Source organism: Platalea leucorodia, assembly GCF_965183815.1.
Source record: "Platalea leucorodia genome assembly, chromosome: 1".
NCBI classification, from domain to species: domain Eukaryota; kingdom Metazoa; phylum Chordata; class Aves; order Pelecaniformes; family Threskiornithidae; genus Platalea; species Platalea leucorodia.
In genome coordinates this window covers 71,904,444-71,917,963 of record NC_138823.1, presented here as the reverse complement: position 1 = coordinate 71,917,963, position 13,520 = coordinate 71,904,444, and the positions used below count along the sequence as shown (strand labels likewise).

At 41.3% G+C, this 13,520-nt stretch overlaps 1 protein-coding gene across 1 annotated transcript in view; it reads right to left on the bottom strand.

The window, feature by feature from the left end:
* Positions 1-13,520, bottom strand: part of MOCOS (molybdenum cofactor sulfurase) — a gene marked incomplete at both ends in the record, with an annotated part of 226,319 nt that overhangs the window by 99,808 nt on the left and 112,991 nt on the right. Inside the window, one exon of the mRNA XM_082310662.1 lies at positions 3,525-3,601. Coding sequence (XP_082166788.1) covers positions 3,525-3,601 — 77 coding nt within the window. The remainder of the gene's footprint in view (positions 1-3,524; positions 3,602-13,520) is intronic.

The following is a 13,520-nucleotide window of genomic DNA, read 5'->3' as shown; positions in this document are numbered from 1 at the left end:
ACAACCTCCTTTCAGGTAGTTGTAGAGAGCAATACGGTCTCCCCTCAGCCTCCTCTTCTCCAGGCTAAACAACCCCAGCTCCCTCAGCTGCTCCTCATAAGACTTGTGCTCTAGAGCCTTCACCAGCTTCATTGCCCTCCTCTAGACACGCTCCAGCACCTCCATGTCCTTCTTGTAGTGAGGGGCCCAAAACTGAACACAGTACTCGAGGTGCGGCCTCACCTATGCCGAGTACAGGGGTACTGTCACCTCCCTGGTCCTGCTGGCCACACTATTTCTGATACAAGCCAGGATGCTGTTGGCCGCCTTGGCCACCTGGGCACACTGCCGGCTCATATTCAGCCGGCTGTGGACCAACACCCCCAGGTCCTTTTCCGCCAGACAGCTTTCCAGCCACTGTTGCCCAAGCCTGTAGCGTTGCATGGGGTTGTTGTGACCCAGGTGCAGGACCTGGCACTTGGCCTTGTTGAATCTCATACAATTGGCCTCGACCCATCAATCCAGCCTGTCTACTTGTCACCACATATACGGAAGTGTTCTAGCATCCAGAAGACAGGAGACCATTACTCTTCTCAGTGTGACGGAAGAGTGCCATAAAAAGCCTTCTAATGATTTTATTCAAACATACTGATAAAAAATATGGTGTTGATTGATATGGTCAAATGCATTTTTTATTAATGAGCAAATACAACAATTCACCATATTCCCTTCAAAGTAGTATAAATGCATCTGCTTTGCTATTTGAACCAGTTAGGCTTGGTATTGATGAGTGTTAAAGAAAAAAAAAGTTCATCAGATACTGGAGACAAAAAGTTTTTACTTCAAGCCAGACTTTAAAACACTTTCAAACAAACAAACAACCCCCCCATAAGGAATAAATGAATTGAGCCCAGAATTAAGGCCAACTCACCCAACCTCATAACAGTTTTCTGGAGAACCCCTTTGACAGGTTATTCCAAGCCACTTCAGCTGCCTTAGATTTTCATCACTGCTATAGGTCAGAAGGCAAATTAAAAGCAATAATAAAGACTGGAAGGTCTCAACATACTATTTATTCATGCCTCTATTCTACCCTTTTATCCACTGCTATCCACTTTATTCAGGTTCAGGGCTAAGTATTCCCCTGAGTCTAGTACTAAGAGATTTTTCAATTGTTTAGCTGAAATAGGTACCAACAGGAGGTTTAGACGGCCAAGAAGTGCAATGGAGGAGATGCTATCATCAACTCTCCTATTACGGCAGGCAATCCTCCTACACATTAAACCAAAGCATTTAGCCGTCTTTACAAGGGAATGTGTTTGTTTAAGATTGCACATTGTTCGGAAGCATTTTATACTACAAGAACATATACTAAAGGCTGGTTTCTGATCCCTAGTTTCCATGCGGACCATCATAAAGCAAAACATCCTTACTTGTTGGGGCTCAGTCAAGCTCCTATTGAAGTGGATGAAAACTCTGCTATTGATTTCCACATGAGCAAGACCTCAAGCATCTAACAGAATACTCCTCACAGAAGTCTTGCTCTGTGAGGAAGAAGAAAGTAGAATCCTTCAGATAAATCCTGACAATAAACCTCCACTAGCAGAAATGATACCAGCCTGAAAAATACATAGTCAGTGTCTCTCTGGACTCGGGTCTCTTTTACATCATGATGCACTTTATGTCCTTCTACAGGAAATTGAGAGATTGGAGAAAATTGGAGAAGGAAGGTTCAGACATTAAACATTAACTGTGCACATACGTGGATATGAAACACATATTTCAGGAAAATATGTTGTTAACCTGACACACTCCACATGTGGAAGCATGCCATGGCGCAAGCCTCATGCACAGCCAGTGGCGCAAGCTTCCCTGGCCAGGTGTCATCTCCTTCACCTTTCAGGAGAATCACTGACACATGGCAGCAATCACAGAGAGGTTGTGCATTTTGGGGTGCTGAGCCAGACAAGCAGCAGGCTACCCTGGAGTCAACAACACACATGAGCATCACCCTTCACACAGAGCTTCTGGCTTGAAGATGAGCTCAAAATTTTATTTGGGACTTTAGCGTTAGCCCCACGTTAAGGGCTTCAAAGATACTCAAACAGTGGAAGCCACTGAAAAGAGCTTCAAAGTCATGAGACTCCCCAGCAAGCCAGAAAGCCCACACTGGCTTCTTATCCCAGGCTACCTGCCCTTTGCTTGGCGAGACAAAGTCATGGTAGTAAATGTGCCATGGAAATGATCTTCCCAGGGAAGTCCATTGCAAAGAGACCTTTGCCAGGTTTGCACTAGCTTCCCAAAGTTAGTGTGACTGAAGAATTTCAATTCCATAAACCACAGGCAAGATCAAGATGGCAGGCTGTGAGCTTGTTTATAAATCTCAACAGAGATTTATTATTATTTATAAATCTGCACAGAGCCACAGACTCAGTCTACTGCATGAATATGCTCTAAGCAGTAACTGGAAAGGTCTGTCTTCCACTCTTCACAGCTCAATGTGCCCCAGCCTGTATTATAATGCACTCTGCCTGGAGGGAAGCATTAGCCTTCGGTAGTTTGAGAATCATAGACTAATTTAGGTTTGACCTCCTGAGGTCATCCAGTTCAACCTCCAGCTCAAAGCAGCAGTAACTTTAAAGCTATATCAGATCGTTCAGGGCCAAGCCCAGTCAAATTCTGAACATCTCCAAGGATGGAGATTTGACAGTCTCTCTGGGCACTTGCTCCAGTTTTTGACTACCCTCATCCTTAACAATGTTAATGCCCAGTCAGAATTTCCCTCGTTGCGGCCTGTGATTGTTGTCTCTTCTCCTTTCACTTTGCACCTTGAGAGGCAGGAACTGCACTACAATTTCACAACCATGTGCTTTTCTGGGAATTTCCATGAGACTTACAGTGCTAAGTTACATCAAATAGAGAACAAAATGAGAAAAAAAAAGCCAACAACATAATGCTGCTTTCCATTAAAGTGTGTTAAAGTACAGACATAAATTAACTGCTGTGAAAAGTCATAGTCTGGAAAGTTCGCTGTTTGAAGACAGCTACCTGCACAGTGGGACTGTATTTCCTATTTAACAAAAAGCTTTGGGGTATACGCTAAACTCTCTTTTTTGGTTCCTCTCTTAATCTGTATTACCAAATGGCTTTTCTGCACCAGGTCAAGTTGCCTGGTCCTCAAGCACAGCAGGAACTCTTACTGCATCAAGTCTCAATATGATGTAGCTCAGCTACTTTCTACTATTATTTTCCTGTTGCATTTTTGTGAGCGTGAGGCAGACTAGATGCGCTCGATGAGCTCAAGCCTTGCATGTGTATTTGTGGGGAACAGTCTGCATAATTTGTTTTTTCCAAACCATGCTGGAATAATCCAATATGCAAGACTTGGATAAACAAACACTGAAGTCTAATCTTCACATTGCTGAACATGGATAATAAATCTAGAAAGAAAAATTAGGCTACAGCCATAGGAAATATGATCAGACTTGTGCCCTAAGTATAAATCTGGAACTTCACTCTTCAGTATTAGAGTTATGTTAACTGACCTGTGAGTTTTTCCAGAACATCAAATCCATGTTTCAGAGCAATGATATCAAGAAAAGAGACTGTGCCGTCTTCAAACCTAGAGAATGGAAGAAATGAGCACAGTAAACAAATCATGCAGCTACGGTACAGACTTTATATCTATTTTGCGAATTATTATTTTATATTCAGTGACTCTAACTTGCAGAGTAGGAACTCGTCCCTTAGGGATTCATCTTCCAGTCTTGTAGTGTCCTATGAAGCAAAAATATATTCTTCAAAGCTATAGAGGCTCATATGAACAGTTGCTTGCACAGAGAAAGTTATATTTTCCCCTGCATGGGCTACTTGTGGGTTTTGGATTTTTAGAGTAACGGGTAACAGTTATGTCTTATGAGCTAATGCCACAAGGTCCTAAGTTACCTTCTGACAATGTCAGAAGATGTCAGGAACACGTGAGGAGACAGGCGGAGACTTTGTGTTTGCCGCCCCCACCCCGATGTGATTACATCCAATACAGTTGAGTCAGAAGGCAAGAAGAGACCTTCATTACCTGGAGCAAAGAGGAAGATCACTTACAAGTCTCCCTCCATGTGCTCTTCCTGGAAATTAAAAATAACTGACCTATAACAAGAGCTCTATGCAAGGGCGGGGGAAAACATACATCACCTACCAACATCTTTTAATGGAAAGACGAAATGGAAACAAAAATGCCAGATTTGATGAACTACTGCAGCCTTTTCCACAGTTGAGAAGGAGAAGGTGCAGCTCCAAGGTGGGGATGTATTCAGGAAGTGGTGCCCAAGAGAATTTCAAGGGGGCAGAAGGGACACCATATCAAGCATCAAAATACGTTTTGTTCAGGCTTTGTGTGCACTGCAGTCCACAAGCAGTTTAAGGAGTGATCATTCAGCTTGCTTCACCACCAAGGGGAATGCAGAATAATGCTGACAACTGATGAAGTCAAAACTGTACAGAACTCACTACCATCTAAGGCTGAACCTGGGGTCACAGCAACTCTTTAAGGAGGGAGCTGTCTCCAAAACTGTAACAGTTAATGCTGGAAATGAACCCACCAGCAACAACCCCAAATCTCATGGCTGAAGTTTAAAATTAAACTCTGACCATGAAGATGAGACCTTCCCAGTAACCTGGTGTTCCCTGAATCTTTCTCCGAAAGGGCTGATGATGTCCACACTGAAAAATGACTGGACAACATGGAACACAACAGAGGCACTCTTGGGCAAAAATACTTTACATGCACACATAACAGACAAGAAAATAGGGGATTACTTTTTTTTCTGCTGGATGTATCATTTTTTGTAATGCACGTAAAAAGCTTTTGGTGCCACAATTAAATATGTATTGTGAAAAAGCTCAAAGGTTAAAAATGTCAGACTTCAAATGCTTTTTCTTTAATATAATAAACCTCCATAGAATAGCATAATAGCTCTCACTTCTACAGTGATTTTTCTTACTTATCTTCTATTTGATTTTTCTAAAGTTATCAAATAATTTAAACACTGCAATTGACACTGTCAGGTGAAGGACATGTAAAGCTTCCAAAAATATTTAGTAAAGTTCCACCAAAGAATAATGCAAGAGTATTGTGTATACATGGTAATATGTTCAGCTGGGATGAAGGAAGACAGATAGAGGCAGCAAATAATTATAAACCAAGTGGTAAGAGAAAAGTGGTGGACTGCTACAAGGATAAATGGCCTAAAAGAGATCACTCGTGCTCATGTATTTCAACACAAAATAGGCCAAAGAATCCTTCTTGGGAATTTCTGAATCTTGCCTAGTAATAATTAACAGCAAAGCCTATTACTCCTGAACTTAAGGGAAGAAACCTTGCTGGTTGTCAATGATAAAATTTAAAATGGCCACTTGTGATTTGAAAGAGACCTAACACTGGGAATATTTTCACAGAGACCTGTGGACCAGTATCTGAGGGAAGCAATCCTCTATCCAAAAAGCCAGAAAAATTGGGGGAGGAGAAGGAAGAAGAGATAAGGCAGAGGCTAACAGTGGTTTTGGAATTAAATGCAGAAAAACATTAAAAATTTGCACTGGCTGCAGGAAATGTCACAGTGGTCCCACACGGCTGCCAAGGAGAGATTACAGAAAGGATCCATGAGGGCGAATTGACCTGCCCTGCTCAGTTACTGGCAACGACTAGCACAGCAAATAAAACACTGGGAACTAAAGACCAGAGCAGAGACGCTGGCACTGAGCCCATCAAGAAGACTGCACAACCCTCAACAACCTTATCATTATCAGAATAGAGAAGCGCTCAAAAGGGCAAAAAAGGCACCAGCCTAGATCTTCAAAGGCCTCCGAATCTTACCTATAGTAAAAGGGGAAGCGAAAATCGCATTTCTGTTCATTAGATGTGATTATTAACTAAGCAGACAACTGCAGTACATTCACTGCTAAGCAATAGAAGAGATGCACGAACCACATTACTTCTAAGATCTTAAAGATTTTCATGGAAATAGTCCAGACCTTAGGAATCTCTTTCTGTTCAGAAAAAAGAAAGCAAACACAATTGTGGGGTTTTGATCAAACGTTATGCTCCAGAACAGTACAATCGTTGTGGTAGTATATGCATCTTGCATTGTTTTGTTAGACCTGCCTTATTTATTCTTTCTGAATCACAAAAAAATTGTCTGCTGGGAGCTCCATTGCAAGAACCAGCAGACATAAAAGAATTGAAAACAATGCTAAAAATATTTGCTCAAAGATATGAACAAGTCTCTCTTTTTACAATTACAATGTTTTACAACATTCCCCTCCTGTATTTTGTATGTTTATAGGGCCCCCTCTATTTCTACATTACCAGCTTTCCACTTCTGATAAAGAAAGCACTAATATTTCATTATTCCTATAATATGTATATTTACACTACTTCCAGCGCACTTGACTCTCACATATATTCTTCAGATTTACTGAACACCTGATGTACAATTTCATGTAAAGCTGTCATCTCCACCATATTTCCAGCTATTGAATTGATCATTTTGCTTTATCCCCAGAAGAATTCACAGGAATCATCTACAAATTCTGACATTTAGCAAATCTATAAATTCTGATATTTAGTAAATTAAGCCTTAAGTGCTATAGCAATTTTACTTAGTACCACGGCAAAACATGATGCTATAAAGGGTAGTTATTCCCCTCCTGGGACACAGAGAGCTCTCTCCCAGAATATTTAACTGTATTTAGGATTGAGAGCAAACATGCTCCTTGCATTGCAAAACATTGGCTTCAATGGCTACTTTTCTGTTTGATGCAATTGATGCTTCAAATAAGTTGTTTCCTCACTCAATGGCAGTTTCAGTGTTAGAATAATGAGTTTAGGATGAAGATCATTTGAATGCTGATCTAGAAGCCATTTCCTGAAGTAATAAAGGTTTTGCAGCTGATGATGTATAAAGGATACTTACAAAGCCTAATCCTGCAGAATACCAACCCAAGAAACAACAAGCTTATCTCTCTTATCTAGTTCTTATTATAATTGATCCCACTTAATCACGTCTGGGATGAGCTCAATTGCTTAGCTGATTGTGTTTGTGAAAAGCTGATAGCATTTCACATCAACCTGCTACCTGGCAAACCGGTTAAACAGATCATGGCATAATGAAAAACAGAGCAGCCTGCCTAAATCGATCAAGGAGTTATGAAGCTGATGAGCTGCTCTTCTTTTACAAGTCACATAAGACCTCTATTTCTAGAAGCAGCAATTTTTCCTTTGAGTCACAAGAGAAAACTATTGCTTACAGAGAGAGGTCCCACCTTTATGATCTTCCTAGGGTTGGAGATAGGCTAGTCTTTCTTTGAAACCTTGTTCAACTGGCTGTTGTGACATTTCTCTGTTAGGCTTCTGCATACAAATGTTATTTTCTAAAGCCACTATCCCACTCTTCAAGGCAACTGAAACAAGGAAGGAAACTGTGACATCTTGGACAGTTTGAACTCATCCTCTCCTTAGCCAGGTCACCTTTACATGGAAATATGATGACAAGAGTCATGTCCTGGACAGATGTGATTGGAAATAAAGTGCTTAAGGGTTAAACAAACAACTCATGTTTAAAGAGAGGACTTATGAGTAAAATTTGCTGGAAGACAAAAATATTACCCTGGAGTTGGGCAGCACTGATGTAAGTCAGGATTCCAAAATGGCCCTCAAGACCAACCATCCAATGCTGAGGTGGTGAAATATCTTACATAACATAAGCTATTCCGGATATGGAAAGTATACAAGGCATGGCTTTTAGGTATTTTAGATGGGAGCACCTGCCTCTGGATTCTAGGAAGGCTGACTTGCTCAGCAGGCAGATGAGTGATTCAGCTGTTTTTTTTCAATTCGTTTGCCCAGATAAAGTAAATCCAGACATAGAGCCACCGCACATGTGCAATTTCTGTCCAGAACACAGCCCAGAGCTTTGGAACTTTGATAAAAATCCCATCACAAGGTCAAAAATAATCCCGCTCATTTGAGAGCATTGCTGAGTCAATGCAAAGTGCGATGAAGGAGCTCAGGGGCGAAAATCACTGTCAGCCAGCTGCCACTCTCCTTTACACCAAAGTAATGACTCCATTTAGGTCAAATGAGCAGAAGTCATTCCTGAGTTTCTAAAGCAGGTAAAAGTGAAACCAAATCCACAGAGAAAGCCTATTTCCTGAATAAGCTGCTTTTCTTTTCTTTTTTCTTTTTTTTAAACACTCCTCAAGAGTGGAGCTGCCCTTTGAAGTGAGATGTTACATGAGTTCCTTTCATCTTTTCAATTCATTTATTTTCATCTAATTAAAAAGTACAACAATACAGAGAGGTTCTTGGTATTCATTTAAAAGTAGTTAATTCAGATCCTATTTTTCACCTCTCAGAGATATTCCGTATCACCTCCACATGAAACAACTGTCTTGGCAAATTTACTTTTTACATTTTATACATTTACCTGTTTATTCTATATTGACATTTGCTGGAATTACAATAGCACCAAGGGTATACAGTGTCAAGCTTATGGATGTAGGAACAGACTGTTTTCAGTCACATTCATGTTCTTAGGTTAGTAATTGCCATCTGTGATATTAGCAGGGGAAGGGATCTTAATTGGTCTCACTGCTTTCCAACATCAAAACCCAAAATTTGCAAAAGGAGCTATATTTGTTTTGCTTTTCTTTAACTTAAAATACATCATTACCAGTCTATGAAACCTTTAGGGCCCTGTTCTGCTCTTTAGCACACCTATCAGCTCCTCCTGAGACAAAGTTTTCGGGTACCCTTCCAGGGTATCTGTGGCTCTCCAGAGGACACACATCCCTCAGTTTGGCTTTGTCTCCCACAGATGATGCTCTTCATTTTTAGCAATTTGCCAGTTGTCTGTATTCATCGCTTTCTTAACTGGGTGAAACCCTGGTCACATTAAAACCAACAACTGAATTTTAAGGCAGCATCACGCAAGATCAAGCATTTATCTGTGGGCTTTTTGATCCTCTACTAGTAAAACCTTTGGAACAGGATCTGATCCGCAGACCACTAAGCTCAGGTAGGCACTCCCTTTAGACTAAATATCTTTGTCTCACACGGTGCATGCCACTGAAGCAAGTAAATAAAACTAGGAGACAGCCTGTTGTAACGGGCATGTACGCTATCATTAAACTACACTTTCATAATAACCCAACTTTTGCATAACTGCCTGCCCAGGAGCATGCTACAGCAAGCCAAGAATTTAAATGCCAGGAGGGCAGTAGTAAATTACAGACCTCTGAATAAGACACCTACTCTCATCACTTCAGCAACTCCTTTTTACCTCTGTTAGTGGTACATTACATGTTCATGAGCTATGATTGTTTCTCATACAATGAAAGGGGAATGCTTATAAAATGCTTGAACAACTGACACTTGTGGAGGAGAAAATTGAATGAATAAATCAATCCTTTTTTATTTCTCAAATGTCCCTGTGCATCTCTCCCTTATGTGCAATTTGGTGAACTTCTAATTGGTAACTTTGCTCACTACCTATATCTAGAAAAATCTTCCCCTTTTGCACGGAAAGATTAGAAATCCTTGAGTGTGTTACTCAAATCGGGCTGAATGACACATTCTGATTTTGCAGATTATCAGCTCCTCAGGGCTCTGCCTTTCAGTAAAAATTACTTCTGACAATTATGCATCACAATTACTTTCAACTGTATGCAATTTTTTAATAAAATTAGATTTCTCCCACCAATATAATTTTTACAATTAATAGTTTACAATATTGTGGTGGGTTGACCCTGGCTGGATGGTAGGTGCCCACCAAAGCTGCTCTATTACTCCCCCTCCTCAGCTGGACAGGGGAGAGAAAATATAATGAAATGCTCGTGGGTTGAGATAAGGACAGGGAGAGATCACTCACCAATTACCGTCATGGGCAAAACAGACTCGACTTGGGGAAATTAGTTTAATTTATTACCAGTCAAATCAGAGTAAGGTAATGAGAAAATAAAAAGTAAATCTTAAAACACCCTCCCCCCACCCCTCCCTTCTTCCTGGGCTCAACTTCACTCCCGATTTCTCTCCCTCCTCCCCCCAAGTGGCACAGGGGGAAGGGGAATGGGGGTTGCGGTCAGTTCATTACATGTTGTCTCTGCCGCCCCTTCCTCCTCAGGGGGAGGACTCCTCACACCCTTCCCCTGCTCCAGCGTGGGGTCCCTCCCACGGCAGACAGTCCTCCACCAAGTTCTCCAATGCGGGTCCTTCCCAGGGGCTGCAGTTCTTCACAAACTGCTCCAGTGTGGGTCCCTTCCACAGGGTGCAGTCCTTCAGGAACAGACTGCTCCAGTGTGGGTCCCCCGCAGGGTCACAAGTCCTGCCAGCAAACCTGCTCCAGCACGGGCTCCTCTCTCCACAGGTCCACAGGTCCTGCCAGGAGCCTGCTCCAGCGCGGGCTTCCCATGGGGTCACAGCCTCCTTCGGGCATCCAGCTGCTCTGGTCTGAGGTCTTCCAGGGGCTGCAGGTGGATATCTGCTCCACCGTTAACCTCCCTGGGCTGCAGGGGGACAGCCTGCCTCACCATGGTCTTCACCAGGGGCTGCAGGGGAATCTGTGCTCTGGTGCCTGGGGCACCTCCTCCCCCTCCTTCTCCACTGACCTTGCTGTCTGCAGGGTTGTGCCTCTCACATATTCTCACTCCTCTCTCTGGCTGCAATTGCTGTTGCCATTGCGCAGTTGGTTTTTTTTTCCCCCTTCTTAAACACGTTATCCCAGAGGTGCTGCCTCCATCGCTGATGGGCTTGGCCTTGGCCAATGGTGGGTCCGTCTTGGAGCCGGCTGGCATTGGCTCTGTCAGACCTAGGGGAAGCTTCTAGCAGTTTCTCACAGAAGCCCCCCCTGTAGGCCCCCCGCTACCAAAACCTTGCCATGCAAACTCAATAGAAATAGAATTTTAAAAAATATTTATACAAGAACTGTGCCTATAAGCATTTAAATCATGCAACAATGAGTAAGTTATATCTCAGGGATAACTCCCCCCACCAACCCCTACATGGACCCTCCAAAATCAAAGAATAATAAAAATACTTTTTTTTCCCCACCAGAAGAGTCATTGTTCACAAAAAACCTCTATACCGTATTTGTCACTGGCCAAAGGTTTTCTTCCAAATTCACAAAATAGGCCAATGTGATTTCTTTGCATTGATGGGGAGGAGGGGGAGAAACAAAATAATATTTCTCTTTAAAATTCTGTCATGCAAAGGGATATTTCCTTGAGGTATATTAAATTTAAGTCTTCAGGAACATGAGGCCTACTGGTTAACTGGCCTCAAAGAACAATTTGTTCAACTCTCAGCTAGTTAGCTTGTGATTTATAGTCATTCATCTTAACTTGTAACTTATTAATGTCAACAAGAACTCCATTAAGGTGCCATTCAGTGTGAGCAAGCGTATTGCAAATGATTTCTATATCTGTCTGAGTATTTAACATTTGATATTCATTATTCTCCCATGATTAAATATCGATAATCCAAATGTTCACACCTCTGCTTCCCATGGGAAGGTAATATCCAGATATAACCCCAAGTAATAGTTAAAGTGAGCAATTTGCAAGATGTATTTGCATAAACTGTTCACTAATCAGTTATGAGTAATGAATCATTAATAAAAATTCAAAGCCTTTTCTTTCATTTTCTTCTTAGGAGGAAAGAAAGGATGAAAGACATTCTGGAGATAAATTTTTCATAGGCAATAATCTGACCAGCTGTAATCATTTGTCCATGTTCAGTATAAACAGATTTGTTTATTTCCTCATGAAGATTGAGATGCAATCTTTCATCCTTAAACAGGTGCATTTGGGGATAAAGAATAACTTTGTAATCAACTGCTAAAGACAAATCAATTTAAAATTTGGCAGACAAAAAAGGCTCCACTTGAACATGAATTTATTCTTAAAAATCCACACGTAAAAATACCACTGGCTAATCATGTGTGCCAGTGAGGCAGACCCAGATCAATGACCTCAGAGAATGTTAGTAGTAACTTATCCTCAGATAATAGAGAGAAATCTCTATGACTGCTTTCCAGTGGGTGTGCTCCGTTCTACAGAAAGGTCTGTGCCTCAAATTTGGCAGAGGTTACTGCAATGCATAAGCCTTATTTCCACTGCAGGTAAAAGTGAATCCAGCAGCACTTCTAAGCTCTTCATTTCCTCAGTTGGGGGGGTGAAAAGACTTCTCTGATCCCATCCAGAAAGCTTCTTTCTCTAGCAATAAAAATTCTTTCCGGACCTAATTTTCAGAGGCAATGTATACCTAAGATTAGCAGAATCCATTGGGAGCTGTGAATGAAAACAGGTTCTTCACTATTAAGCCCATCATGTTAAACCATTCCATATCGAGCCACCATTTTTGGGGCAGATTTGCTCTTCCTTCATGGCAACTTGAAAACTAACTTAAAGAATTTCAAATGTTGGTACTGTCAGTAAGACAGAGGCTCAAAATGTGCTCATGATAGTGATACCACAAAAAACAAAAAGGAGGTGGGGAGTAAGTGTTCTCAACAGGAATGAATATTTTTGCTGGAAGGCAGGAAGTTGAAAAAACAAAAAGAAATAGAGGCTTTTCATCTTCCTCCAGCACTGCCTATTCTGTTAGTTTTCCAACTAAAAAGAAATACAGAGAAAGTTCCCATCTATAGTTTTCTGATGCAGCTACAAAACAATCTAAGCCAAAACTCATAGGGACAGAAGTGCTTCTTGCAAATTTTGCCTTCAGTGTGGCTCAGGACTGCATAGAATCTCCCCAGATGCCAGGTCTTGCTAAATTACAGTGAACCTTCAGGTCCAGATCTTCTACCGCTGGAAACCAGGGAAATGTTGAAGGTCCACACGTCCATATGGCAGCTGTCTTCATGGGAAACTGCACTTCTTAGCGTTTTTCCACTCACCACTGACTCAGATAAAGTACAAGAAAGAAATAATTTTCTTTTTTATAAAGTGGAATGAGTATTAAGTGGATGTCAGAAGCCTTCATGCACGTGCTGAATATTTAATAGCTGACAGCAAGAATATAAAGTTATCAGTGTTTGTTGTCTTTTACTTCTGATGCGAATGTGCACATATGTGGAACTGCCTGTAATTGGTGGCATATGCCAACTACAAGTAGTAACAAGTAGGTACTAAGCAGCTAAATTCAATTTTATGTATGATATATGTATCAACAACACCCTGTGTTATCCAGAAAGGCTGGCAGCTTGATAGGACTGGCATTATTAAATTATTGCTATAAAACAACTTAGGTTCAGAATAAGGTCTGATTAGCTAGTTTGCATGCTGAGACCTTTGTGATAACAACAAAATCATCAAAGCAGAATGAGAGAAGACAAATACAAGGAAGACTTCAGCTAATAAGGCATTCCAAGGTATACATGCAACCTTTTCAGGCATAGGGGGTGCAGCCAACTGAGACTTTCACAGGGAAAAAAACATATTCTTTCTGCCCCACTCTTCATGCGCAAAAAAAAAATATTACATGGGAA